Source organism: Ciona robusta, chromosome 7, assembly GCF_009617815.1.
Source record: "Ciona robusta chromosome 7, ASM961781v2".
NCBI classification, from domain to species: Eukaryota; Metazoa; Chordata; class Ascidiacea; order Phlebobranchia; family Cionidae; genus Ciona; species Ciona robusta.
In genome coordinates this window covers 5,770,437-5,797,790 of record NC_143241.1, presented here as the reverse complement: position 1 = coordinate 5,797,790, position 27,354 = coordinate 5,770,437, and the positions used below count along the sequence as shown (strand labels likewise).

The following is a 27,354-nucleotide window of genomic DNA, read 5'->3' as shown; positions in this document are numbered from 1 at the left end:
TTTGCCAACGCGCGGTTATATATATTGTCCCTACCTCTCCGTATTTACAGAACTCCATAACGATCCAAACCGGCTCCTCAGTGCAGACGCCGATAAGTTTGACAATGTGTGGATGCTCAAATTGTCGCATTGTGTCTAAAAGGACAAGCATTATAAAGTATTAAAGATACTCTATAAAAAGTCTAAACTTTTTACAATTTTAGATATATTATATATGTAAGAATTCAATTAATTATTATATGTATGTAACAAACTATATACTGAATGAACATATTATAAAGATATATCCAACAAATAAAAGATGTATGCAACAAACTATATACTGAATGTACATATTACAAAGATGTTTGCGAAAACTTACGTGCTTCCTCCAGCAATCTGTCGGCAACTCCCATGCCATCTTGACCTTGAAATTTGCATGTCTTGATTGCAACTTGCAAGTCAGGGTTTTCACGGGTGCTGAAAAAAGATTCATGGGTAAAATTCATCGGTGGAACGGCCCGATATATACAACACTGACGAACAACATAATGGTACAATTCACTTAGTATTCAGTGAAGATAAATCTAGACGCAAGAAATTCGTATAATTTGAATTAAAACTAGTTGATCTTAATGCATGGAGTAGATACCTGTATATTCCTTTATGTACGTCACCGAATTGTCCTTCGCCAACCGTTGTGACAATTCGAATAAGTTCACGTGGTATTTCGTAGTCAAAAGCTGAAAAAAGTGTTTATAAATAAAATGTTATCTAAGAATAACCTACTTAGAACTAAATAGAAACATACATAAAAGAGTTTGTTAAGATAATTTGTCTTCTGTATTAAATATTTGCGCAAAAAGTGAAAAAGGAGATCCGTATTAAACAGAAATAAATAAAACTTGACTTACAGGTAAGGACGTTGCATATACGATCATTATATAGTATAGAGTGGGAAAAGATGGGACACCTTTTTATTCTATTTTCTTGTCCCATTTGGCAGTAAACAAAGAACATTCAAAAAATATAACACGCATTCTCACGGTTCCCATGGACTGTTGCTAATTGTTTAAAACACAATCGTGATCTTTGGATGTTATGTGCTAAAGGTGTCCCGTCTTCCCCACCTTAGTATCATTATAATATAATAGGTTTCCTAAGTTAAAACTTACTCTCTGGGACATTGTACATGTCTTCAGTTATCTCGGCGTAGTCGTCAGTATCTGTGATTGGGAAGGATTTTCTGTTATCAGTGTTAATTAATGTAATAGAAGGCAATGGGCGAGGATCGCTTAATCGTTTTGTGCTTCCGTGGCGCATTTTAGGCGAAATTATCGACTGTATGTTTGGAAGCGGGCTAACTGGGGTGTTTGTCGGTGTAGGTGCTGGATTTGTGGAATTTGCAAATTCTGTTAAAGTTTTTGGCTTAAATTTTGACGGTAGCGCGGGATAGCGTTTCGGGCAGTTCAGAAACAGAGTTTTTGGGGCTACGTTTCGGTTTGGTAGGGGTCGGGGTCTTAGGTAGGGCTCTTTTTGCAGGAGAAACTGGAATAATGTTCTGTTTTAAATTCGGGACTGAGTTACGTTGCGAGTGACTTGCTTTTGTAGTTGAATGTACAGCGCTACTATCACTATTACAGCGTATTATGTCATTTAAATTCATAAAGTCGTCTGATTTGTTCGATGACGTGGAACTCCTGGTTATTTGGCCAGGACTCAAATTTAAACCATCAATTGACTGTAGCGACTCCATGAGCTCTTTCAGTTGTTTCAGACGCTCTTCCTCGCTTCGGGGATCAATATCTCGAAGAGGTGAATTCCTATGACTTTTTCTTAATAGGTTTTTCCAGTACTTTTGTACTGGTAGGAATATCGTATTCAAATCGAGCGCACTTTTCACGGTAAGATAACTCAGGGGTAGTCACTGATGGAATCCTGTTCCAAAGATCTATACCCTCTTCAGCAGACCTTGGGGTTGGAACGTGGTAAATGTCTTCCGTAAACGGGTCGCTGGATACAGACACAGGCCTGCTGTTAATCGGTACATCGTAATTACCGTCGACTGTAAGAGACGGAGCATTTCCCTTCACATTTAATTCAGCTTCGATTACATAGTTTGAGTTTTTGTTAGCGTACACTGGGACAAATGGGGTTTTGGTGTCTTCGGTTTCTGTAATATCAGATATGGTTTTACGTCGATTTGGAGAGACAGGGGGCAGACCCAAGCTTGTAAACCGACGTGGAGATTGCGGGGTACTAGAGCTTGATCTTCGCTCAAGTGTTTTTGTCTCTGAAGTCAAGAGGTGTTATACGTTCAGAAAAGTTGACCGGTCTTTTGATTGAAGGCCTTGGTAGTGAGCGCGTGTTTCTACTTCCTAGGTCCGGTAATGGCGGCGGAGATAAAGCACCTTCACGTACGTGATACGCTGGTGTGGAAACGTTGGTTGGTATTGCTGGTAAAGGAGAGCCAGACCGACCTAGCTTGGTTTCGTTCGGTGGAGTTTTGCCAGGTAATGGTCCTTTCGGTTTCCAAAAGGCGTAGTTTCCCAATTTCTTTATCAGTTTTGAAGGTTTCTCTTCTATCTGTTTCCCACTTTCACTTGTGGGACTAGGGTGGAATTGATAACCCAGGTCGCGTAGGAGAGCAGCACAATAAACTTGGCGTCGTACCTTCTTCGAAAGAGGAATCTCCACTATAAACAAGTTGCTTGCGTGCCGTGTCTGTTGAGTTCGGTTCAGAAGCATTGCGTAATATTAAAGGTTGAACACCAGGTTTACTTTGTATTTCATTTACACTCAATTCTACATACACATTCTCATCTTTGAAATCAGATGGTTGATCTACAATGTTAAGACGTTCCAGGAAGTTGGTTTCGTAAATGCTGCAGGTTCAAGCAGTCGTGCTCTTTTTAACATATCCTTATCAATACTGTACGCCTTTGACAACGGCGCCTTCGCTAAGCGCCGGTCGCCACTGTGCGTCATGCTTCCTTTCGTTGAACTTGCCTTTCTACTCCGAGACAGGCCACTCAAGTCTTCTATTGAACGGTTACGTTTATATGAAGTATGCCTGTTCCGCATGCCACCTAAGTATTGGTAGTCGCTGGGCTTTACATTCATTGATGTGTAAATAGAATCTTCTTCAGTTTTTGAATTTTCAATTTCTTCCTCTCTACATTTGCTTACAAGGTTGGGAAAGCTGTGTATCCTCTGCCCGAGATCCCTGGTCTCATCGACTCTAAGGAGTTCGGAAGATGCCATCCGGCTTAACGGGACCTTCATGGTTGCGGAGGAAAGTAAGCAGCATCACTATGATTGCCAACTCTTCCGAAGATGTTGCGTTAGATGATGTGTTTTCATCTTTCACGAAATTCACATAAACATCACTTTCTTCAAGGATATTCGATGCTGATTTGCAATTTCGTAATTTTTCCTGCGTTATACCGCTTGATCTACGCCGAGGCAACGTGCAGTATGAGTTAGCGGAAGACAGCTCGACGTATACGTCCTCGACGTCATTGCTGTCTTTTGTGACGTCGGTCAGGTCCTCCAAAGACAGCCGTGAACGCCGTCGGTTATGTTTACGCGACATTTTTCGAATAACTTGGGCGTATTTTGGTAAATCATTTTCAACACTAGCCATTTCAAAAATAGTAAAAATTCTTCCTAAATTCGTCCAAAAGTAACTGTTATTAATTTAATTCTGCTGTTGTCTTAGATAAAACCAAATGCTTATTTATCTTAAAATAACTTAGTTAATGCTGTCAACTGTTGTACATTATTTTCTGCAACACTTTTGGCTGGTCACTTTTACTATGCAGTAAAAACACGGTGCAAACATTGTCGCAATGGCTGCCACTACTAGTAATGAATACGTAGCTGTAACTGTACAGCAATACTTGGAAACTGATTTCGTTTTCATTGCAATGAAACGTACCATTGAAGAAAAACTACTGAATGGATGGAAGTAGCTTTAATGAAAGCTAGACCTTTGACGAACCTAGGACTAAATATCCGGTCTCCAAACCAAAGAGAGCATAACGATATTATAGAAACGTATATGTACATTTCCTAAAAAGGGTTTTAGACTTGTACGTGCGACAGGATAAAGCTTCTGTGGCGCATTTGTTGATCTATGTTTAAACAACAAAAATTGTTTTTTATTTGTCAAGCAATTAAACTTTTATTAACAAATTAAATTTTAGTTATCAAAACATTGGGCGAACCTATTATCGCTGTCACTGGACTTAAAACAATGCGAAATAAGATATATACAACTAAAGGCACGACTTTGCTCACATACCATATAGTCACGGAATGCTGTTAAAATGCTATTTTAGGACTCTAGGTGAAGTCAAACAACAAATGAGTTTAAAACGACAGAAACTTTCGCTACCGGACGGTGTGACAGGATATGGATTAAAATTGAAGTTAACATAGAGTTGAAACATTCAGTTTATCAAGAAAAGAACCTAATAAGGCGACAAGACTTGTGTTAAATTTAAACCGCTTACGCATGTCAGTTATATTCATTATTCACTACAACTGTAGACCTACACCAGTGCGGCAGAATCCCGTATACCAGTGTACAGTCATGTATGACATCTGGTTTATAAAACAAAATCGGGGCGGTGTCCAGACGATGACGTGCACATGGCGTGGTTTGTATTATATGTCATGTTATGAACACATTTAACTTGACCAGTTTGGTGAATAGGAGTTGGAATTACTATATTACTTTAAATTTTAAAACAAAGTAAAATATCACCGTTTTACGTATAGTAGGATGGGAAAGATGGGGGACCTTTTCATTCTATTTTCTCGTCCAACTTGGTAGTAAACAAAGAACATTTAATTTAAAGAATTATAAAACCGTATCTTTACGATTTCTATGAACCGTTGGAAATTGTTTAAAACACGATAGAGATATTTGGATATTACATTCTAAAGGTGTCCCGTCTCTCCCCTTTTATATATTACATTAATCACTATTACTGTTAACCTACTAAGAATATCTAGCAATTTCGGGAAAGCGTCGATTTTAAAACTACTGTCGTTTTATTGGAATAAAGTGATTTATTTGACAAAAATTGTCGAACACGCAAGAACAAAAGACAGAGAGAGCGGTGTCTGTCCACCCTTGTGAAATTAACGACACTTAACGTCTTAATCCCGTAAACTATTACGTGCAAAATAAGTACACGTATATGACCACCTAGCATAACGCAATATCAACACGAAATTGTAATCGCTTTGCGCCCAAGGCAATATATGGAGAATGAAAATCGTTGTTAGGTTTCAGACAACGTTATACCTTCACCAGTGTAACTTAAACTGCGACAGCAACTGACTTGTATCTGTTTTTAGACGGTTTCGTTGGATTTGCCATTACTAGAACATACATACAAACAGTTTATTTTGAGATTTAATAGCTTAAACGTGAGGGCAATTTAAGTTTAAGTTAATCAGCAAATGGAAGTCTATGGATATATTTGGAAGCGATATTTAACCAAGCCAAGTTTTATATTATGTAGCAAACTAAGTATTATTATACTGTAGAGAGAGATGGGATACCACAATAAAAAAAAACTTAAATTTCCTAATCGTGTTTTTAACAAATAACAACGCTTTTTTAGAGTCGTGAGGATGCAGTTAAGTAATTTCATACATATGCTTTGTTTTCTACCAAATGGGACGATATAGAAGGGAATGCAAACGTTCTCATCTTACCCCAATCTACCATACACCAGCAACATATGCTACGTTATAGTTTATTCATAGTTTTGTAACGTATGAATTTTCTGGTTTATATAGTAGGCTGGGAAAAATAAGACACATTTTCACTCTATTTCGCGTCCATTTGGTATTAAACAAAGAACATTCAAAGAATTATAAAACCGTATTCCCACGACTCCCATAGACCGTTGTTAATTGTTTAAACCACGATCAGGACACTTGGATATTATGTGCTAAACCTGTCCCGTTTTTCCCACCTTTATACTATGTTGTAACAACCACATAGTTGCACTTACGTACTCTCATAGTTAAATTTACCACAAAAATCTCCGATCACGAAAGAACATGACATACGTCAGTACAAACGCTATGGCGAAATTGAAATTCTTTATTTTTTACCGTGAGAATTTTGTTATAAACTATTCACGTTTATATGCGTTAACCATGTTTACTGTATACCAAAAGAACGTAAAATAACACTATATAGCCAGAGTATAGACAGTTTACAACATAACGACTTGTTTTGTACAGAAAAACGTTAAAACAAATATAAAAAGCTCTTAAAATAAAATTTAGACACCGTAAGCTGCTGGCTACAGTCTAGACCAGTTATTCTAAAGCAGAGGCGCAATAACACATTAAATACTAGCACCGGACACCTAAAGAGGGACACCGGATAGCAAACAGTTACTGAGTTAATATGTTAGTGTGTAATTTTTTTAGCTTAAATGTGGCTGAACCTAAATCAATCTCTGACCATATTACAGTTATGCAAATGATAAATGTAAAACTTGTTTTTATAAATTTAAATTAACGGTGTATGCAGACTATTTTACTACAATTATATGTAGACTATTTCATTACAAAATGGTTTGCTTAAACTAAATAATCTTGTTTCAACGAATTAGCGACTTAAACATGCACAGACTGAAACCTAATATAGGGTGGGGGTAGACGGGACAACGATATATTCCATTTTCTCGTTCAATTTAGTTGTAAACAAATAACGTCCAAAGAATTAAACGTTCAAAGTAAACAAATAACGTTCAAAAAAAACCGTATCCTTAAAAAACCGTGGGATATTATGTGCAGAGGTGTTCTATTTTTCCCACAATACTTTACAAAAAAAAATGTATTTTAGGACTCAAAACACCCACTTAAAAGATTTACCTATGGACTTAAAATATATAGTAGGATGGGGAAGATGGGAGACCTTTAGCATTTAATACCTAAATATCCTGATCGGCTTTTAAATGATTAAGAACGATTTATGGGAGTCGTAAAAATACGGTTTTATAATTCTTTGACTGTTCTTTGTTTACTACAAAATGGGACGATAAAATAGGATGAAAAGGTGTCCCATCTTTCCTCATCCTACTATACCTCTTGAAGCTTATGAATATTTCAACAACGTTAGAACAAGGTTCTAAAGACGATTAACACCTATCTACAACGTTAACTTTACCTGTACCTGTACCTGTACCTGTACCTGTACACTAACACATCATGTTACTATTTTGGTATAGACTGCATCCACTGTAAAAAAACTTTGCCGTTTCCTATACGCTACTTCCTATTTTAAGCTGCATTTGCGCGTATATTACAGTGTGGTAAATTATCTATAGTGTATCCGCTGCCTGAGACTGACCGAATAAAGCGCAATAAGTGAGTAACAACGGATTTTGTGTCGTCCGTTGCCGTGATGTGACTGAAAACGGTGAGTAAGACAGAGAAATGGTGTATCTTGCTGTGCTGGTGTTATTTTTAAAACACCACTGCATTTAAAACTGGGACACTATTTACAGTTATGCTTTTGGAGCTTAAACTTGTGTGTTTTTAACGCTATAGGCATTATAGGGGTGATGTTTCTATGAAAAATCCAATGTTGTGACCTTAAAAGCTTAAAAAAGATTTTCTCAAAAATGGGGCTGTACAGAGTTTTCCTACTATTCCATTTAACCTACGTCTTCATTAATACCGGAATGAACTTTTATTGCAAAATTTATGGATTGGATGTACAGTCTCAAACACCCTGGTCAGTATACGGAGTACAGGCGTCTACAACATGTCCATGTGAAATATGCGCATCGGTAACTCTCTGTCGTAATATGGGCCACAGTATTGTCCCAGTTGGAATACCTACTAATCAGTTAACCAGGCTATTACTAAGCGGGTAGGTTGTTTTTCTTTTATGAATTCAAAACATATATGCCGCCATTATAAACACAGGCCTACATACGCTAACCTTTGCGTAATTTGTTTAAAGTTTACACAATATAAAAACTCATTTAAAACGACCCTGAAAAAATGTTTTGTTTCACTTTTTTTCGCCACAATAATGTTTCAATTTCAGCACCGTTTAAAACACACCAAAGGCACTAAACATGACTGAAATGAACCGTATGCTTCCATATACTGTACATTTAATCATCCCACGTCCTATAAAAAAGACTCACGATTTTAAATATTCAAATGCATGCGCTTTGATAGCCTTTGTTAAAAATAATAACAAACGTTATATTTATTAACAGGAATCAAATTGTAACCCTACATGGAAACACCTTTCGTGATATGAATACACTGAAAAGTCTCTATCTGGAATACAACAACATTAGTACGATTGACAAAAACGCATTTTCTGGTCTTTACAGCTTAGAAGCGTGAGTACTTTTTTGCTATTTTCTTGAAGTAAAAAATAACTCTAAATATCTAAAAATTTTAGGCTACAATTGGATAATAACCAATTAGAATACATACACAAAGGGACATTCCGAGGACTTAAGAATTTAACAAAACTTTTCCTAAACGACAATCGACTGGCAACCTTTCCTGGTAAGATATATGGTTATAACTGCTCTCATAACACCTATAACTTCATATGGTAAACTCGTTAGTCGTAGAAGTAGTACAGTAAAGAGGGGGGGGATAACGTTTAACTTTATTTTCTGGTCCCATTTAGTAGTAAACAAAGAACATTCAAAGAATTACAAAACTATATTCTCACGACTCCAATAGACCGTTGTTAATTGTTTAAAACACGATCAGGATATTTTGATATTACGTGCTAAAGGTGTCCCATCTTCCCCCGCAGTACTATATAACTGACGTTCTTTGTCTAGGCATGACCGACCATTAAGCTTGAATGACAGAGCTATCTTGCTTTGTTTACAGTTAGTCGCGTAACGTAATTTGCAACGGAAAACGAACGGTTACTAAACACACGTTTTGCATAATGCGCAAATCAAAGAGACAAATCAAATCTTTTGCATAAAACCAACGTTCTATTCTTTCCGATATATACCACGGGGCTATAGTAGCTTACCTTTAACATAATGTTTGTAATGGCCGGGAAATGCTTCGTGGATTTTTTGAGTACTTTGGTAAAACATGTACTGTTGTTGATAGTTGTCCGGCCTTTGGCGTTGCCGGAAACTTGGACGGGATCTTATATTATATTCCAACATAGATTTCATTATTTCTTTAGTACGAAACTAACTTCTAACGATATATACTCTGTTCTATCCAAACTATTAAGAAAGTTACAAAACAGTAAGCAAACAGATACTTCGTAAATAAAAATTTCAATTAAAACAAGAAAAAAACAGGCAGACTGTCGGATATTACAATTTCTAAACTGAAAAGACAAAATTTCTTGACATGATCTAGTACAAAAAATTTTAAAAAAAACTCTAAACTGGAAAGCAGGCGCTGTTGAAAGACAAGCATATACGTTATGATAGTCCAAACATCCATAGCTATGCCCGGTTATCGAGAGGTTATGAAAACCTTTGTTAGGCAGCAACAACAGGAAGAGATCGGTAATTAATACCGGGAACATTAGAACGAGAGAGTATGAGTTTTACCATTGGAAGACACGTCAACATAGTATAAACATATATAGGCTATACGTAGTGGGCAAGTTCAATTGGACGGAGATATAATAGTGTTGGGGGATGGGCTACCTTTTTATTCTATTTTCTCGTCCTATTTGGTAGTAAGCAAAAAACATTTAAAGAATTAAGAAACCGTACCCTCACGACCCCATAGACCGTTGTTAATTGTTTAAAACAAGATCAAGATATAGTAGGATGGGGGAAGATGGGACACCTTTTCATACTATTTTCTCAGTCCGCATGGTAGTAAACAAAAAACATTTAAAGAAATATAAAATCGCATCCTCACGACTCTAATAGACCGTTATTATTTGGTTAAAACATGGTCAGGATGTTTGAATATTATGTGTTAAAGGTGTCCTATCTCCCCCCACCCTACTATACTTTAATGTGCTAAAAATGTGTCTGCTCTTTACCTACTATACTTTATATAGTTTTGAAAGTATAAAAGAAACCGTAATTTAAGTGATTTTTGGGCACTGGGATGTTATAATATACGAGTTAAATTGGTAGGGCACAGCAGGCGCAGATTAATTTTTAATGCAGTTTATGTCACAGTCGGCGAATTACCCTACGACCATCATTAGGTTATGCTATTAAAATACCTTCATTTTGCTTTATTTAGGTGATATTCCGTATCTAAGGAAACTTGAAAGACTGACCATAGACAATAATAGAATAAGAAGAATCCCTTGGACTAGTTTCACCCGGTTAAAACAGCTTCGGTTGGCAAAATTATGGAACAACCGAATGACTTGTGATTGCAACACTCATGAGTTATTGAGGTGAATTTTGAATTTAAAGTTCTTAAATATATATGATGTGTAGCATTGTCAATCTGTTTTATGTGGGTGAGGTCCTGCAGCGTGATACGACGAGAGATTTAGGGTTTAATTTTAAGAATTAGTCGATTAGCGGTGCAATTATGATGCGTGTTTGAATGACCTTTATATATGTTACTTTTAGATGGTTTACGAGGCCCACTGGCGGACGTGGTATTAATACCGGGAGGAAGTTGGAGTGCACGCAAGAGGGCGCTGTTAGTTGCACAACACCAACTGTGACTGATGTAAGTTAATTTTTAAGCGCGTCTGAATTTAGCCCATGATTAATAGTTCAAGGCTCGACGCTGCTACCATTGTTGGTGTATGTGTCTTTTGACAAGGCAACGGCAATTTTTCAAACCCAGTGTGGTCGCTTATGGGCTGTCGAAATTGCCATACATTAAAAAAGTGAAAAAAATAGTTCAAATTTTCGCGGATAAATGAGATTTTAACTATTTATTTCAGATTCGATTTCGTGCCAATAACAGTGGTGTACATAGGGTATGCGATGACGCTGTTGTGTATTGTGACGTGGAGGGTGACCCTCACCCTTTAGTTAGCTGGAGGACACCGGTAGTGGGATTCGTGTTTCCTTATCAAGAGGATAGAGTGACGGTTTGTTTCTTAATGCGTATTGTTAACGCGTTGTATGTCCCTTATTTTGAGCGCTATTGAATTTTTTTGCCATACTGTCATTTCTATATATATGTGCTGTTAAAGTAATGGAAATCCGGTTATTTGAAGAAGCATTTGTAACTTTTGTAATACTGTCCACAATATCTAGCATTTTGAGCCTAAACGCAGCAATTTGGTTAACAAAAATTGATTAGTAACGTTGAAAATGTTATTTCTAAACTACTAAAATAACCTAAAAACCTCATCGAATATATCAACAACATTCTTTAACATTAGGTATATACCAACGGGACACTAGTCGTGAAAAACTTGACTCGAAGCGACAGTGGGACCTACGTATGCTACGCCCAGTTAAGCAGCACAACTACACGAAGTCAAAGACAAACCACTATACGAATTATAAATGCAATACCTCCAATGGTTTCTGTTCAAAACTCAAACGTGAAGGTATGTAGGAGCAGCGTTTGCTACATAACAAGTATAAGTTATGTGTAAAAAGGTTGTATTTTGGTACAAAATCTGCCTATTTTGGTGCATAAAGAGTGATTTTTTTCTGGTCAAATTTAATACGACTGTTACAATCGTTTTCCCTAAGCTTTAAATTAACCCTTTTTTTGCATTGAAAAATATCGTATCACTTATATGTGCTGTAATGACCGTATTGAAACTCTGCTTGTTGTTATTTTATGGTTCGTTGCACTAAAACTGGTATACACCTATTCCACTAACTAACCAGAACTTTTTACGGAATACTTTCACTTAGACTTAAAATTGTCTGTTAATAGGTAAACGTCGGTGGTCGAGCAGAAATGACGTGTCAGGTGCTTTCCGGTGATCCGCTTCCAGAGATCACGTGGTTTGCCCCTGGTCACGTGACGCCACTCGGTCCAGATAATTTCACCGACCAAAGTCACGTGCTTAGTAACTCTGGGGCGACGCTAGCGGTTGTGGAAAGTAAGCAGCATGATAATGGCTGGTGGAGATGTGTGGCTACGAACGTACAAGGTAAGAAAAGTTTTTTTTCGATTAAAGGCAATATAAAACTATGCAAAACCATCAGAAAACTCGTTTGCTTTATTGTAACACGGTAGATTGAGACCCAAAATAGAACCAGTTACGCAAAAAAATGAAAAGTGAAACGTACAAAACATTAACCACATAAAAAGTATACAACCAAAATTCTGTCCAGCGACCTTTCAGCTATAACTAAAACATCTGTACCGGTCATTTCTGTACATTGGCAAGTACTGTCTTTAATTTAACCTTGGCTATGTATTTTTGCTCCCAGGCACCTCGGAAGGCAGAATACGACTGACAGTAAACACCGAATCAAAGAACAACACGATGATCATTATAATAGCCGCTGCAGCCGCCGCTGTGGTGCTTCTGATTATTGTCAGTGTAACAGCAGCTATTTGCATCAGAAGACGAAGAAAGAAACGAAAAAAAGAAAAATCAAAAATAGACAACAACATCCAGGAGCCAGCGGAGGAAAAAAATCCTCCGGAAGAGATTATAGAAGAGAAAGAAGACCAAGCATATGAACCAAAGTTTTTACCGGGGTCAGAACAGTTACAACAACCTTACGAATATGAGCCAGAAGTTCGCGGGTTTAGATTATGACCAACAATGTATATTGTAACAAACCGCTTTAAACAGTACAGCTACAAGATTACGTACTATATAGTGAGGTGGGGAAGATGGGACACTTTTTCATTCTGTTTTCTCGTCTCATTTGGTAATAAAAAAGAACATCCAAATAATTATAAAACCGCAACCTCACGACTCCCATAGACATTTGTTAATTCTTTTAAAACACGATCATGATATTTAGATATTATGTGTTAAAGGTGTACCATCTCACCCCACAGTACTATATATTACTAACACTACAAACAAATCCCTTTTCGTAAAACTTTCCAAAGTGACATATCAATATCTTTAAAAAACTCAACTTCTAAATTCGGTGCTGAATTTTTATTAAGCGGTAATCCTCCCAAACTTACACTTTGCTAATACTACCATTGACTTCTTTCTCCTAAACCTTCATATAACGGTATATATTTATCTCTGAAAAGCACAATCTGTACTACTAAATTCGGTGAACTTTTATTAAGTGGTAACCCTCCAGAAAACTTTACTTTGTTCTGGATGTAACCTGACGTAATTGTTCTAACTTTAATATTTCTTTCCAATTTCCTTTTTACGTTTGCTGCTGTTTCTGCTACAAAACATGTGGTTTACTCGTGGTACAGTGTGAGCGTTTCATATAAAGGCATAATTCCTTGTAAAAAAAGGTATGTCGAAATATAATTTTTTTTTAAAGATTCTAGCCCCTTTTCTTTCTATTTAAATATTATGTTCCTGCAGTATTTTTCAAACATGTTACAAATTCGTGTGGAAATAAAACATCTTTTCAATATGGGTTACGTTCTATCGCGATGTGCGAAGCATCCCAGATCTGCGCCAAGAGATTTGGGATGTAGGACAGAGTTTGCCCAATATTTGACCTTAAAGCACGTCGCAATGGCGTTTACATTATAGTTTACGTGTTTGGTTCCTGACTACGAAAGCACAAAATCCTTTTGCGTTCCTACATATAGCGGGTGGGGAAATATGGGACACCCTTTTATTCTATTTCTCGACCCATTTGGTAGTAAACAAAGAACATTTAAAGAACTATAAAACAGTATCCTCCCGACTCCTATAGAGACCGTGTTTAAAACACGATCAGGATATTTAGATATTATGTGCCAAAGGTATCTCGTATTCCCCCGCCCTACTATATATAAAAATATAGCAATACAACTTACCAGATGTGAATGCTTTGTTCTCCCTACGAGCCATGTTATGCATCGGGGTCGCTTCTACGGTGGCTCCTAGATCGTTACCGGGGGTAGGGGGGAGTTCTCGTTTGGGTAACTGGGATATATATTAAATAAATGGAAGAACCTTTTGTTTTCATGTTTTACGGGGAAACGACAGTCGTTATAACACGGGTGTTCTGTTTCACACACCTCGTGCTCGCTTACCAGTTACCGTATATATTATGTAACTTATTGAGCAAATTTTTTGTTGAGATTTTTTTTAAATATGGCTGTCAGTTAATATATCCCATAACATACATTTGGGTAGACAAAATTAAGTGTCTTATCTACATGCTTCAAACTGTTGGATATAAACACATTTAAAGGCTTATAATTATAAACTTAACTTACAGAGCGTACGATGAAGCTTATGTCTGTACCATGAACTACACGGCAATATCCATCTATAAGGTCTGCTATGTTCTCCGCAACGTATAACGATGTAGTCGTGATTGTAAGAGGCTGCATTAATAAATAAGTTTCATTAAACAAAACCGCCCACAGTAAATGGTAATAAATCAAACTGTTTTAAAAGGTACGGCCCGCAGTGACCCGCGTAGGTTAAAAAGCGCTCAATCACATTTATAAAATAAGTTCATACTCGGTTATGTAACCAAAACCGATGTGTTAGATTTGTTACTAAATAATACGATTTTTGGCAAGTGAATTGGACTTTTAGTTTTTTACCAAAATTCACCGTAGACGTATTCGCATACGTTTTTTTTCTAAATAATAGAACTTAAACTAGTGAATAAGAATTAGTAGTTCAGTTATCGAAAATGCTTTCTGCGCAGTGACGGACTACACAGAAATACGTTAACGGTTAACCAGGCAAACGTATAAACAGATAAAACATTATATTTCGGGATACGGATCAGATACTAAGCGGATAGTGTCATCATTGCTATCAGACACTTATATAAATATCATCATATCCGACAACTACAACTGCCGAGATGAAAGTATATAATGCACATTTTAGATCTAGTGTTTGTGGTGCTTGTGCCACTTAAAAGTTGCGTCTGTAAGAGTAACACATTTGGTTTGTCATTTGTGTAACGGTAGTACTAATAATATAACTAAACAATGTGCTAGCCTACAGCAGGAACCAAACATAGTAGGGTGGGGAAAGACGGGACACATTTAGCACATAATTTTCAAATATCTTGATCGTGTTTTAAAATAAATAACATTGGTATACGCGAGTCGTGAGGATACGATTATATATTTCTTTGAATGCTCTTTGCCTATTACCAAATGGGACAACAAAATAGAATGAAAAGGTGTCATATTTTCCCCGTCCTACTATATTAAACGTAATAAATAAACGAAAATATATAAAATCGTTCTACTTACGTCATTAGCTCCTTGTATCTTCAATAATAAAGTTCCTTTCTTGTTCGGGTCGGTGAAAGAATCAGTTTTAATAGATTGAACCTAAAATCAAACACAAATTTCAGCCGTTTTTCAACGTAAAACCACTACCGCAAACCTTACGACCTAACTAATGGTTTTTTTCTACAATAACGCAACGTTCTGATTTTGGTTAGTTAAAGGAATTGTTTCAATAGATTGTACCTAAAATTAGACAAAAATTTCAGATGCTTTTTCCAACGTAAAACCCACTACCGCTTACGACCTAACTAATAGCATTTTTTCTGAGGTTAAGCATTTAAAAGCGCCCTGCATTATTAATAGCGCTACTGTGCGGCAGAATTCCCTTTTGGTATTTACAGTAAATGGCAGGTGTTGAATGTGTAGAATAAAACGTACAATAACAAAAATGCATGTAACAGGAAATGAACAATTTTACGTGAATATTATGTACGCTGTTTTAACGTTGGATTTTGGTACAATGTAATGTCAGAACGTTAAATCCTGTGCGTATAGTTAACATAAGGCGAAATTATAATTTTTTATAAGTTTATTTGAATAATGAAAGATATACGATTAACGATTATAACGCGGTTACGTAAATTTGGTATTCAGAATATTTTGTTTACATTATTATAACACTCTCTCTAGACTCAGAATGTATATGAAATACAAATATACAAACAGACAGAATATGTACAATTTTACGATTTAAAGAGCGTATTATATTTATATTTTAAACTTTAAACATCAATCGTGATTAAATAACGCATTCCTTTTTTTTGTAATTAAACCTTAAACTGCTTTTTTTAAATATTTACTATCAAATGGGACGATAAAAAAGAATTAAAACATGGACCATCTTGCCCCAGCCTACTATGCAAAGAAACAAACACCTATATGACGTCACAAAAGAATTCTTAGCTTAATTATTCAACGCGAACGAATTCGTTACACGGAAGTAACGACAGCTCACTGTGACGTAGTATGACGTCATAGCGCTGACGTAATGGGTAAACTATACGTGAAATTACAACCAAGTTAACTCAGACAAAAGTATAGACCACTATTTGTATTTATAACTATAGCATGTTCTTTTATAATGCAAAACACATACATGAACAAAAATATTCGGCATTAAAAATATGTATTTAAAAAGTTGTTTAATATTTTCTGCTGTGATAAACAGTTTAAAAAGTAGACATATTCTGTATGAAATAATTTAATAATGGAATTTTTAAATAGTTGATATAGTACTGGGTAAGATGGGACATCTTTGGCACATAATATCCCAAACATCCTGATCATGTTTTAAACAATTAACAACGGTCTACGGGAGTCGTGAGGATACGGTTTTATAATTCTTTGAATGTTCCTTGTCTACTATCAAAAATAGGATGAGAAAATAGAATGAAAAGACGTCCCATGTCCCATCTCCCCCTTACCCTACTATACTACAGTCCTATACACAGATCAAGGTACTCACTATACAAAGATATAACTTACATGCTTAAATTCAGCTAATATAGTTGGTGAGGATCCTTTATCTGTCCAATAACTGATTCCATCTTCAGGTCCGACCACAAGTTCAACCGCTACACTCCAACCAGTCTGTGGAAAATAGAATAGAGGTTAACATAAAATAGTGTTTCCTAATAAAAAATTATGTGAAAAAAATAAGGTTTAAAACAAAATAGTGCTTCCTAAACACAGTGTTTCCTAATTTAAAAAGATAATGTGAAAAAATGGGTTTAAAATAAAATAGTGTTTCCTAATCTAAAAAAATATATGATAAAAAAGGTTTATGGTAAAAAAATGTTTCCTAAACCCAGTGTTTCCTAATAAAAAAACTATGTGATAAAAATAAGGTTTAAAATAAATTAGTGTTTCCCAAAAAAAAATCGAAAAAAAAAATTTTTTTTTTGGTCACTTAAAATATAGGTGAAAAAGTTTCTGGTTATTTAAGTATAAATGTATTTTTTTGATGACAGTTACTAAATATATGTAATAAACCATATTTAAAACAGTGTTCAAATAAAAAGGAAGTATAAGTTTTGAAATCGGGTATTCCCACAGGATATGCTATTATACAAAATATAATGAGTCAGTGGTTCAGTGATTAATTGACTTTGTCATATTTGTTATTGAACTGTTTCATTTAACTATCATAAAGATGTATTGGGCCAATGGGCCAACTATGGCTATATTCCAAATTAGATACCATGCCTTGTAGGACCTCACATAGAATAGAACATATAGTTTTGGGAGTACAGAACTTGTAATTAACTTTAATAAAAAAATAAAAACAATTATTTAATGTATATAGTATGGGGGAAGACGGGATATGTAGCAATGTTTTTTGTTTACTACCAAATGGAATAAGAAATTAGAATGACAGAGTTCTATGTACCCCCACCCCACTATATCGTAATATTTCTAATATTAAATGAAAACAAAAAAAATTACCCCGAGTGCGCATCTGAAAATCTCTTGATCAAATCTTGTGATCTTCCGGAGGATTTCAAAGAATCGGAAGACGCATTGCTCCTCAGTGAGGTGTCCGACCGTCTTGAACTCTCTGGTGATCATCCTTCGAAGATCTTTTGCTTTTACAGACTCAATCACGGACTTTGGGAGGAACTTTCGGAGCCCAACATCCCTCCTGGAGGAAGAGTAAGGATGAGGAAACAAAAATTTAAAATAAACAAAAATACAACTTTTTTAACATTTTTATTTGTATATGTATTTGTACTGATAAAGAACAATAAAATTATACATATTTTTTTTTTTAATAATATGTATATTTAAGTTACAGATTAGGTTTAAAAACAGGTTTTTGTAATTTATAGAAATGTTTGTAAGTTTAACCTGTAATAATTAATATTATCATGCCATTGATAACATTAAAAAACAAAAGATACAAAAGATATTACACAAAAATAATTCTTTAGGTTCAAAACCCATATAATTTAACTGTCAGACCACAAAAATAAATCAAAATTAGTTTTCACTTACTCTAGTAGTTCAAAGTTGGATTTCTTTTCAAACACACTGTGAGGCATGTCCTTGAAATATCTTCGTATTTCTAGACAACCAAGTTTAATAGCGGTATCATGGTCAACCTTTTCAGCTATGGCTTCTAAGTAATCTGAGTATACCTGGAAAAACATGGCGTAATAAATCTTGTGAATTTAACCCTGATCTGGTGCTCATATGGAAAAAAGATTCTTCTGTAATTTAAAAAACAGTCAGGGTTAGGTGCTACGAAAACCTACCAGACAAAAACCCAGCAATATAAGAGTTTTATATATATTTCGCCAAAATGGCATCGTTAGTCTTTTATTTAAATAGAGAGGAAGCATTTTGGTATAAAATCGAAAGGCAATGACCCCAGAGAGCTAAAAAGTAATATAACATGGCAGAATGATTAGCACCCATGCATTTAACCTAGAGGTTATGGGTTCAAGGCCTATCGCTGCTACCATTGTGGGCGTATGTGTCATTTCGGAAGACACTTAAAATCAATTGCTCCAACCTAGTGGTCACTAATGTGTTGTCCAAATCATCAGCCATACAGAAAATAAAACACCCACAAAGTTACATATGTGGTAGCACGTAAGCGGGCACAAGGTGTATAAAACAGAACATCTGTGTTATAGGTACAAGTTATACAAACAAGTTACCTGGTTATGATAATAATTAAAGGTACTTCGGTCTTTTTCCAACATTTCTTGTAAGTTTCTTGGGATATATCGGACACGAAGTTCATATCTTAGTAAAAAATAAACAAATTTATCAAAACATACACGATACAACTTCAAAAATCAATTATTTAAAAACTAAGCCTGTCAGATTTTAAAAGTAGCTATGGCAGTGATAAAATTGGTAGTACTAACTTTTGTACTTAACTATAACTATATATTTAATATCCAAAAACTGATTTTCTGGCATAAAATTATACGTTAGGATAATGGGCGAAATCTGTCCTAGACTCCTAAGTCCCAGGTCCCATTACATGCCTCACAGTAGGAGGTAGAACCCATAAAGTAGAAATTTCGGAACATAGAAAAGAACATTAGCAGCAGGATAACTACAGGTGTCTGTTTAATTTATGTAGCTATGTACACAAAAATGTACCTTCCAGCATAAAATGCAAAATTTTTCAGGTTAAGAATACAAAACCAAAATCAAGTCAACACACAGTGTAGAGTGTAGTATATACTATATGTTGACTAAAAATGCACTATCAGTCTCCTGTTTAAATAAAAACCTTTTACTTACTTGCATTCATCTATCGGATGAATTATTTCATATTTCTCTTTCACTTCTCCCATAGTTTGATTAAAGTGAAGCCAAAATACATCCCCCGTTTTCATGTGACGAAGTCTCAATCCAAAACAATCCACGAAAAACAACCCGTCAGGGTGAATACGCCGAGTCACCGCACGAATTATACCCTGATCATGACACAGCAATTTTAGTTTAAAAAAAAAAAATTAAATTATCTTAATCTATAAAAAAACAAAATATATATATATATAGTATAGTAGGGTGGGGAAGATGGAACATTCTTTCATTCTATTTTCTCGTTCCATTTGGTAGTAAACAAAGAACATTTAAAGAATTAGAAAACCGTATCCTTAGGACTTCCACAGACCGTTGTTAATTGTTTAAAACACGATTAGGAGATTTGGATATTATGTGTTAAAGGATGTCTTCCCCCACCCTACTATATATGTATTTAACATGAAATGTCTTCAAAAGAATATAGGCTTAATATACATAAACAGAACAAAACTAAATAAAATTTAATCTGATTTTCAATCTGGACATTTACTAAGTAATGATAATAATTATAGCGCTTAGCATCACTATTGGTATTATGATATATCTTAAGTCTCAAGTCATGTTTTGTGGTATGTACTCCCATGTATTAAACCCACACACTTGCCAACTATTTAAATTTAGTTACCACCCACATTTTTAAACTTATAGAGCACTTTATAAGATGGAAACATAGGAAAGTTACCATAAAATAGAGTAGAAAATTTGCACCACAAAAAAACTATTTAAATTTAGTTACCACCCACATTTTTAAACTTATATAGCACTTTATAAGATGGAAACATAGGAAAGTTACCATAAAATAGGAGTACAAAATTTGCACCTCAAAAAACCTAATGTCAAAGTCTAATGTCAAAGTTTCAACTACTAACTTATGCCCTGCAATACACTAAGTTCCATACACCATAACACATTTATATCCATTTTTCCACAATACAGATGTAAAAATTTTAATATGCAATGTCAAAATTTACGAACCATTTTTTTAGCATTTGCCTCACAAAAGAACAGGAATATAAAATTTGCATTTCAACCTTTTTAAACATTAAGGGTATATAACATTCTTAGGTTTTATATTTTTTACCTTGATATCAATGGAGTCAGCATACTTGACTGTGCTCATAGCTCCATTAAGTTGGTGGATTTTGATCAGACTTTTCTCAAGGGTTGAAACTGAAGGTTGGGTCTTCAGTCTGAAAACATAAATTTCAAATTTATTCACAGATATTTGTGTTTATGCATAAATATAATAAACCACAAAAAACAATTGTTTTCAAACAATTTTTGGCTATTTAAAATACTTGTGCAAAATTGATGTCTATGCAAAAAACTTTCAAACTTCAAAAAAATTCTAATCAATTTTAGGACCATTCACATACAAGATATTTTATCTTCCTTAGTTCAAAAGTAAGTCAAAAAATCAAAGTGATTTCATTGAAGTGTACTCACTTATTCCTGGATGGCAGTGGAGGTTGCTCCATCTTCCTTGTTTGTTCAACTGACCCTTTGATCCAGTTATCACTGTCTTCTTGGAATCCTGGAAGGAAAAATAAAAATCATAATTTTTCCTTCTAATAATAACAAAAAATTACGGAAAACTATACATTACAAATTTTAGATAAAATAAACATCACAAAACAAATCTCTTTTTAAAACAGACACAACGGAAAAATATGAAATAAATATCATTTTTTTGCTGCTATTGCTAACAAAAAATAAATTTTCAGTTACTAATCTTCTGGCAGAATAACTGACATATACATTAGCCAATACCCTAATGATGCAGACAAAACGTATGTTTTTAATAAATTCATAAATAAATAATTACTTCTGCCAGAAACTCAGTTCTAAAAAGTATACCAACATTGAGACATACGTTATATAACAACAGTCAGTATATTAATTTACAAAAACAACCTAAAACAGAGATACATTTATAAAGTTTAGTTCTTAAAAATAATACTAACTTTAGACATGCATTGTACAACAACAGTCTAATCTAATACATCAATTGGCACCAACAGCTCAATACATATATATATATACAATACATATATAACTTGTCTAAAGATATATATAAGTTGTCTAAAGCAACTTTTCCGACATTTACATTGAGGTATCATTGTAACATAACTATGTAGTTGATTTATTGCTGTATTGTGTTATTATTAAACAAATGTACGTATGTGTATGCAAATGAGTAAACCGAATAGATTACGAAACAAAGACTAAACTGTCTCTCTTAATTAGTTACAGAATACTTTTATTCATAAACAACTTAATTCAGATTTATTTAAAGTAAATTATTACAATTTTGTCTAAAACAAAATAATAATGCAATAAAATAATGTAAAAATATTTTTAAAAGTTTACAAGTTATAGTTAGCCTAATGTGCTTAAACATATTTAGATTAGGAAATTACCCTATGATTTATTTGATATAACGTAACATTTAACATTTGATATGCTATTTGTATGCAAATTAGAACATTACAGAAATAGACATTTAATGTCAAATAAAACAGTAACGTAATGTCCTACCTGGTATAATATCAGTATCTTTATAATCAAGTGTGTTAATAGAGTCATGACTTTTAAATATGGTCTGGTCTCGCACTTTGTTTACAGTAGCATATGTAGGTTCTACTGTATCACTCGATGACTTAGCTCGGCTTCTTAAAGTTAAAGTTTTTGCTTTTTCGCTTAAACTCCTTGCACTATACTCCTTGGCGCTTGAAAATTTCGGACTTTTCGGCATCCTGCTTCTAGCTAGTTGCTACTTTTATTAATTTATCAGCGGACCAGTTCTTTAAGTACAAACAAACATTTGAATTCTTGGAAAAAGTTTCAGCAAAACAGGAAGCAAAGACTAAAGAGCGCTTGCTGCTAATAACAATTACAATTATCACTCCTATTCACCAAACTTTGCCTCAGCTGAAAATCACTCGACAGTTAAAGAGTTCCTACTCACACAAGTACAGTCGCTCAGATATTAAAAACAATAACGAAAGCTGGCCAGTGGGTGTGAGTCAGTGCAGTCGGGCAAGTGGAAGCTAGTGTACGTTATCTTCCTCACTAAATCATGGAAACAGCGACACACACAGCGTGAGCACAGGAAACGTGTAAAGTAAACCTACATAGCTCTCACTCATCAGAACTCTCTGAATTTATTTTTATTTGTATTTCTGCCAAACGCAAAAAGGTTTCATCGGAGCAGATTAGTGCGTAATTTTATAAAAGAATCGAAAGGGAATCTATTTCCTAGAGTGACAATAGATTTATATATCATCAGTTACATTATAGAGGTATGCCATATGCTGCAACATAATTAGATACAGGGAAGAGTTATTTATATAAGTGAGATGAAATATGACAGAGTTACACGCTGTGAGGAATATCTCAATAACTTTTCCTTTTCATCCAAAATTAATATTAGAACAAATTGTTTTGCAAGGATGACATTGTTTATATAGTAGGGTAGGGGAAGATGGAACACCTTTTCATTCTATTTTCTCGGTCCATTTTGTTGCAAACAAAGAAATTCAAAGAATTATGAAACTGTACTCTTCTGACTCATATTGACTGTTGTTAACGCGATCAGGATATTTAAATATTATGTGCTAAAGATGTCCCATATTCCCCAACCCCACAATTTATTTAACAAGCAGTCTCTATTTTTCTACAAAACAGGTAACTTAATATCAACATTCGAACCTATAACATATGCACATTCATACTCCATGATTCAACAAAACAGAAGCAAAACTCTTAACATACTTTGTCAAAACTAAACACACTCCTATATCAACTCTGAGTCTAAAACCTCTATATTCCTGCAAAGAAGTTATAACAGATGCCCTGCAACAAGGCACTAACTCCTACACAGCACAACATTTACACTCTATTTTTCTTCACAACAGAAGCAGAAGTCTCATCATACTCCATTAAAACTATTTCAATTTTAAGTCTATAACAACTTTGAACTTCCGCTTCTGCAAAGCAATTCCTAACATAGGCCCCTTGAAGGCACTAACTTAGTACCTTCTATAGCCTACACCACAACACACATAAGGCCTCACTTACCTCCCCATAGCGGTTTATCATTGACTTTCCTTTTTATCCGAAACGAACTGAGAGTTGAGTTAGACCTCCTGGGTGTTCGATCCACAGCCAACATAATATTTATTGCAGCAAATTTTTCGCATAATTTAATAAAAACTTACTGTATTTAACTGTTTTTGGCAGAAATTGCAAGATTAATGTATAATTTTATGATGTTCAAATCATGATATGTTACTATCTGTATTTTTTCATAAACTAATTACATACCCCATGTTTTCTACTATTTTTTTTCGCATAATTTAATAAAAACTTACTGCATTTCTACTGTTTAAGCAGAAATTGAAAAATCAAACATTACATTATGAATATATAAATCCCATTTGTTGCTTAATAATTTGATAGTTTTATGCCTAGCAATACAAACACTTGTTATCAAAAAGCAAGCTATCAAAAACCTATTTTATTTAACTGTTGCAGAAGAAATTGCAATATATAAATATTAAATTATGAATTTATATGTGATATTCAAACCATAGTATAATACTAACTGTAATGAAGGCAATTTTTTCTTAAACTGATTACAAATCTATTTTGTTCTTTACTAATTTACGGTTTTATGCTTGAAAATAAAAATACTTGAGCATGCTGCATGCTAATACCATATCACAGCATAGCTGCAAAATAATACATCTAAATACTTAATTTACTAAACATTAACAAATACCAGCAAAAATGCTACCCAAAATTTGCAATAACTGGTAACTACAACATTAACAACTGCAAACACAGACCAGGAACTCACAACAATTACTTCTGAAGACTATTTTAGACAGAATACAACAGTTTTACAGTTTATAGAATTTGCAGCAGTTTTATATTAGATTAAAACCACCTAAATTTGCAGGAGTTTAATTTAATTTTAATCACACCACGTTTACATTGTACTTTGAACATTAAACATGCTGACATTGTTACTTCTTATTAACCACAAGTCTAAGCCGGCTCAAGCTCTGACCTCAAACTTGACAAAACTGCTACACTTGACTTATACATTCTATTGGAGATAAAAAATGGACTTTTTCTGTACAGTAAGGGGCACTGCTACAGTAGCATTAGTATCTTATTAACTGCATACAAATGAAGTTATCAGTTATTTTAGAACTAGCTTGAAAAAAACGCCACACTTGACTTTTAGGCTTATATATTCTATTGGAGATAAAAAATGGATTTATTCTGTACAGTAATGGACATTGCTTTTGCTACAGTAGCCTTAGTATCCTATTAACTGCATACAAATAAAGTTCTTAGTTATTTTAGAACAAGCTTAAAAAAAACACCACACTTGACTTTTTGGCTTATACATTCTATTGAAGGTAAAATTGAATTTAATGTGCTAAACTGGACACTGCTATTCGTACAGTAGTCTCAGTGTACTGCTAACTGCATATAAATGAAGTTATTATTTATTTGATACAAACTTAAAAAATATGCTGCAATTTTAGGCTTGTATTTTTTAATAGAGTTAAAATGAATTTACTATGCTATACTGGACACTGCTATTGCTACACTAAGCCTAAGTATAATGCTAATCCTTAAAAGGTATAGTAGTTAGGGTATCTTTCTAAACAATTTTTCTCCTCCGCAATTAAGACTATAAATTTTATAGGCTATGAAAAAGGGAAACCCTAGCAGATACACCTGGTACTTGAAGAGAAAGGCATGTGTTGGATCTTAAACCAACCTTTCAACATGTTTGGCACAAATGTGGGAAAGCTAGCCAAGCCAGGCAACCAATTCCTGCATCATGCATAAGACTGGAATGACGCAACTAAAATGTTGTAGGGAAAAATGCGGGTCAAAGTGAAATACTTCCTCAGAAACACGAGCAAAACGCTACAGTAGAGGAAGCAATAAAATCTCGATGATTATCTTGGGACTAATTCTGGCCAATTGTCGTTTGAGGAAGGAAATTTATCGAGTTTTTTTCTCACCGATTTTACTGCCTGCCAAGACCCGAAAAAGGTGCCACTCTTGTGAATAGTCACATAATTCGAGACATATTTTTGGAAGAAGAAATTTAAAGCTAATATGATGTATAGTTGAAAGCAGGCCAATATGCTAATATGGAAAAAATGTAAAGATTCAAAAAGACTTAAATTTTAAAGATTTAAAAAAAATAGGTTTAACTAATACTGCCTAAAATGACATAAAAATAAAATGCCAAAAACTGTTTTAATAAAAACAAAAAAAGATTTTAAATAATTAGCATATATGTGAAAAAATCCTAATATAAAGAAAAAATAATTGCATCATGTCTGACCTCAGAATCTGCCTAAAAAATTAGTAAAATAAAATCAAACAAATTGCCTGAACTATTAAATTATATCTTGCATAGCTGGTAACTGAATACAAAATCTGATATTTTGACTAACCCCTATCATATGAAAAACCCTATTGTGGCCAATTTTCCGCTAAAGTAATTTGAAAGGAAATTGTCGTAACATGAATATTAAACAATGCAATATTTGAACAGTAGCTGCAGTGTTGCTTCACAATGGTACATGTTCATTTACAATAAAAATGCTAATGTTCTTTTAAAAAAATTACAAAAACTTGATACAATTTTACCAAAAAATGATACAATTTCCAAAAAAAACTTACAGGTTGATTTTCAAAAATTTGTTATAAAAATATTTTTAGCCCATATTATATTTATAGGTACTTTTAGTATAATATTAACAAGAAAAAGGGAAAAACTGGGTATTAAATTGAAAAAATATTTTCAAATTTAAATAATTATTTTTACTACAAAAATTAAGAAAGAAACCCCTGGCACAACTACCTTTTTACAATAGTGTAAACAACTGATCATTAGGAAAAATTCGCTTTTTTGACAGACATTACACCATCTTTAATGAGTTAGTTTTACAATATATACCTGTGTATCGATCAAAGAGATTGTTTAAACATATATTGAACACTTGTTAAACATCATACGAACATGATCATAAATCAAGTTTCAAGATATAAAAACATGTTTATACAACTTCTGCTAATAAGGCTAAACCAAATAACACAATCTTGACCAAGAAATTAATACATATATAGTAGGGTGGGGGAAGGGTCACTTTTCATTCAATTTTCTTGTCCCATTTGGTAGTAAACAAAGAACATTCAAAATTTTTAAAACCGTATCCTCACGACTTCCATAGAGCGTTGTCAATTGTTTAAAACTTGTTTGTCAATTGTTAGAAAATATGTGCTAAAGGTGGCCTGTCTTCCCCCCCCCCCAAAAAAAAATATAAATATGTATAGAAAAGATATATTTTTAAATATCCAAAAAATCGGTATAGTCCTATAGCAACAGATTACATAGTAGAAATATTTCTTTCAATAAAATTCAAGTTAGAAATCTATTAATATACTTTCTGTCTTATAATACACTAAATGAATGCACTGCACTAAGTATTATGTTCGGTTCAAAAACATGTTTATTTATATCTTTTTTGCTTTATATTAGCCTGAATAATGCACTGCACTACTGAACGCTGTGCTGTTACTGAACATATGCTATATTAAGTATATCTTTCAGCAAATAGTTTTATTTTAAGCAGCTTAACATTGGAGCCTAGGCTT

General features: G+C 34.1%; 2 protein-coding genes across 5 annotated transcripts in view; one reads left to right on the top strand and one right to left on the bottom strand.

Annotated features, from left to right (window-relative positions):
- Positions 1-27,354, bottom strand: part of LOC149734151 (focal adhesion kinase 1-like) — a 70,352-nt gene that overhangs the window by 28,120 nt on the left and 14,878 nt on the right. For all 4 annotated transcript variants that reach the window (XM_089880622.1, XM_089880623.1, XM_089880625.1 and 1 more), the window contains 14 exons: positions 21,106-21,193; positions 20,741-20,849; positions 19,594-19,769; positions 18,996-19,083; positions 18,328-18,470; positions 17,779-17,974; positions 16,819-16,923; positions 15,295-15,375; positions 14,290-14,400; positions 13,885-13,993; positions 1,155-1,205; positions 632-722; positions 362-459; positions 35-135 (listed from right to left, as the gene is read on the bottom strand). In XM_089880622.1, the coding sequence (XP_089736748.1) occupies positions 35-135; positions 362-459; positions 632-722; positions 1,155-1,205; positions 13,885-13,993; positions 14,290-14,400; positions 15,295-15,375; positions 16,819-16,923; positions 17,779-17,974; positions 18,328-18,470; positions 18,996-19,083; positions 19,594-19,769; positions 20,741-20,849; positions 21,106-21,193 (1,547 nt within the window). The remainder of the gene's footprint in view (positions 1-34; positions 136-361; positions 460-631; positions 723-1,154; positions 1,206-13,884; positions 13,994-14,289; positions 14,401-15,294; positions 15,376-16,818; positions 16,924-17,778; positions 17,975-18,327; positions 18,471-18,995; positions 19,084-19,593; positions 19,770-20,740; positions 20,850-21,105; positions 21,194-27,354) is intronic.
- Positions 7,758-13,493, top strand: LOC149734152 (uncharacterized). The gene is made up of 9 exons (XM_089880631.1): positions 7,758-7,891; positions 8,250-8,378; positions 8,441-8,550; positions 10,237-10,396; positions 10,578-10,680; positions 10,901-11,050; positions 11,348-11,518; positions 11,857-12,076; positions 12,360-13,493. The coding sequence occupies exons 1-9, from the start codon at positions 7,827-7,829 to the stop codon at positions 12,692-12,694; spliced, it is 1,443 nt and encodes a 480-aa protein (XP_089736757.1). The 5' UTR covers positions 7,758-7,826; the 3' UTR covers positions 12,695-13,493.

Excerpts from the sequence above, each read along its gene's own strand:
- LOC149734152 (XM_089880631.1), top strand. The coding sequence starts at position 7,827 with ATGGGCCACAGTATTGTCCCAGTTGGAATACCTACTAATCAGTTAACC. Across the intron at positions 8,551-10,236 it reads TCGACTGGCAACCTTTCCTG|GTGATATTCCGTATCTAAGG; the intron begins GTAAGATATATG and ends TGCTTTATTTAG. Across the intron at positions 11,519-11,856 it reads TTCAAAACTCAAACGTGAAG|GTAAACGTCGGTGGTCGAGC; the intron begins GTATGTAGGAGC and ends GTCTGTTAATAG.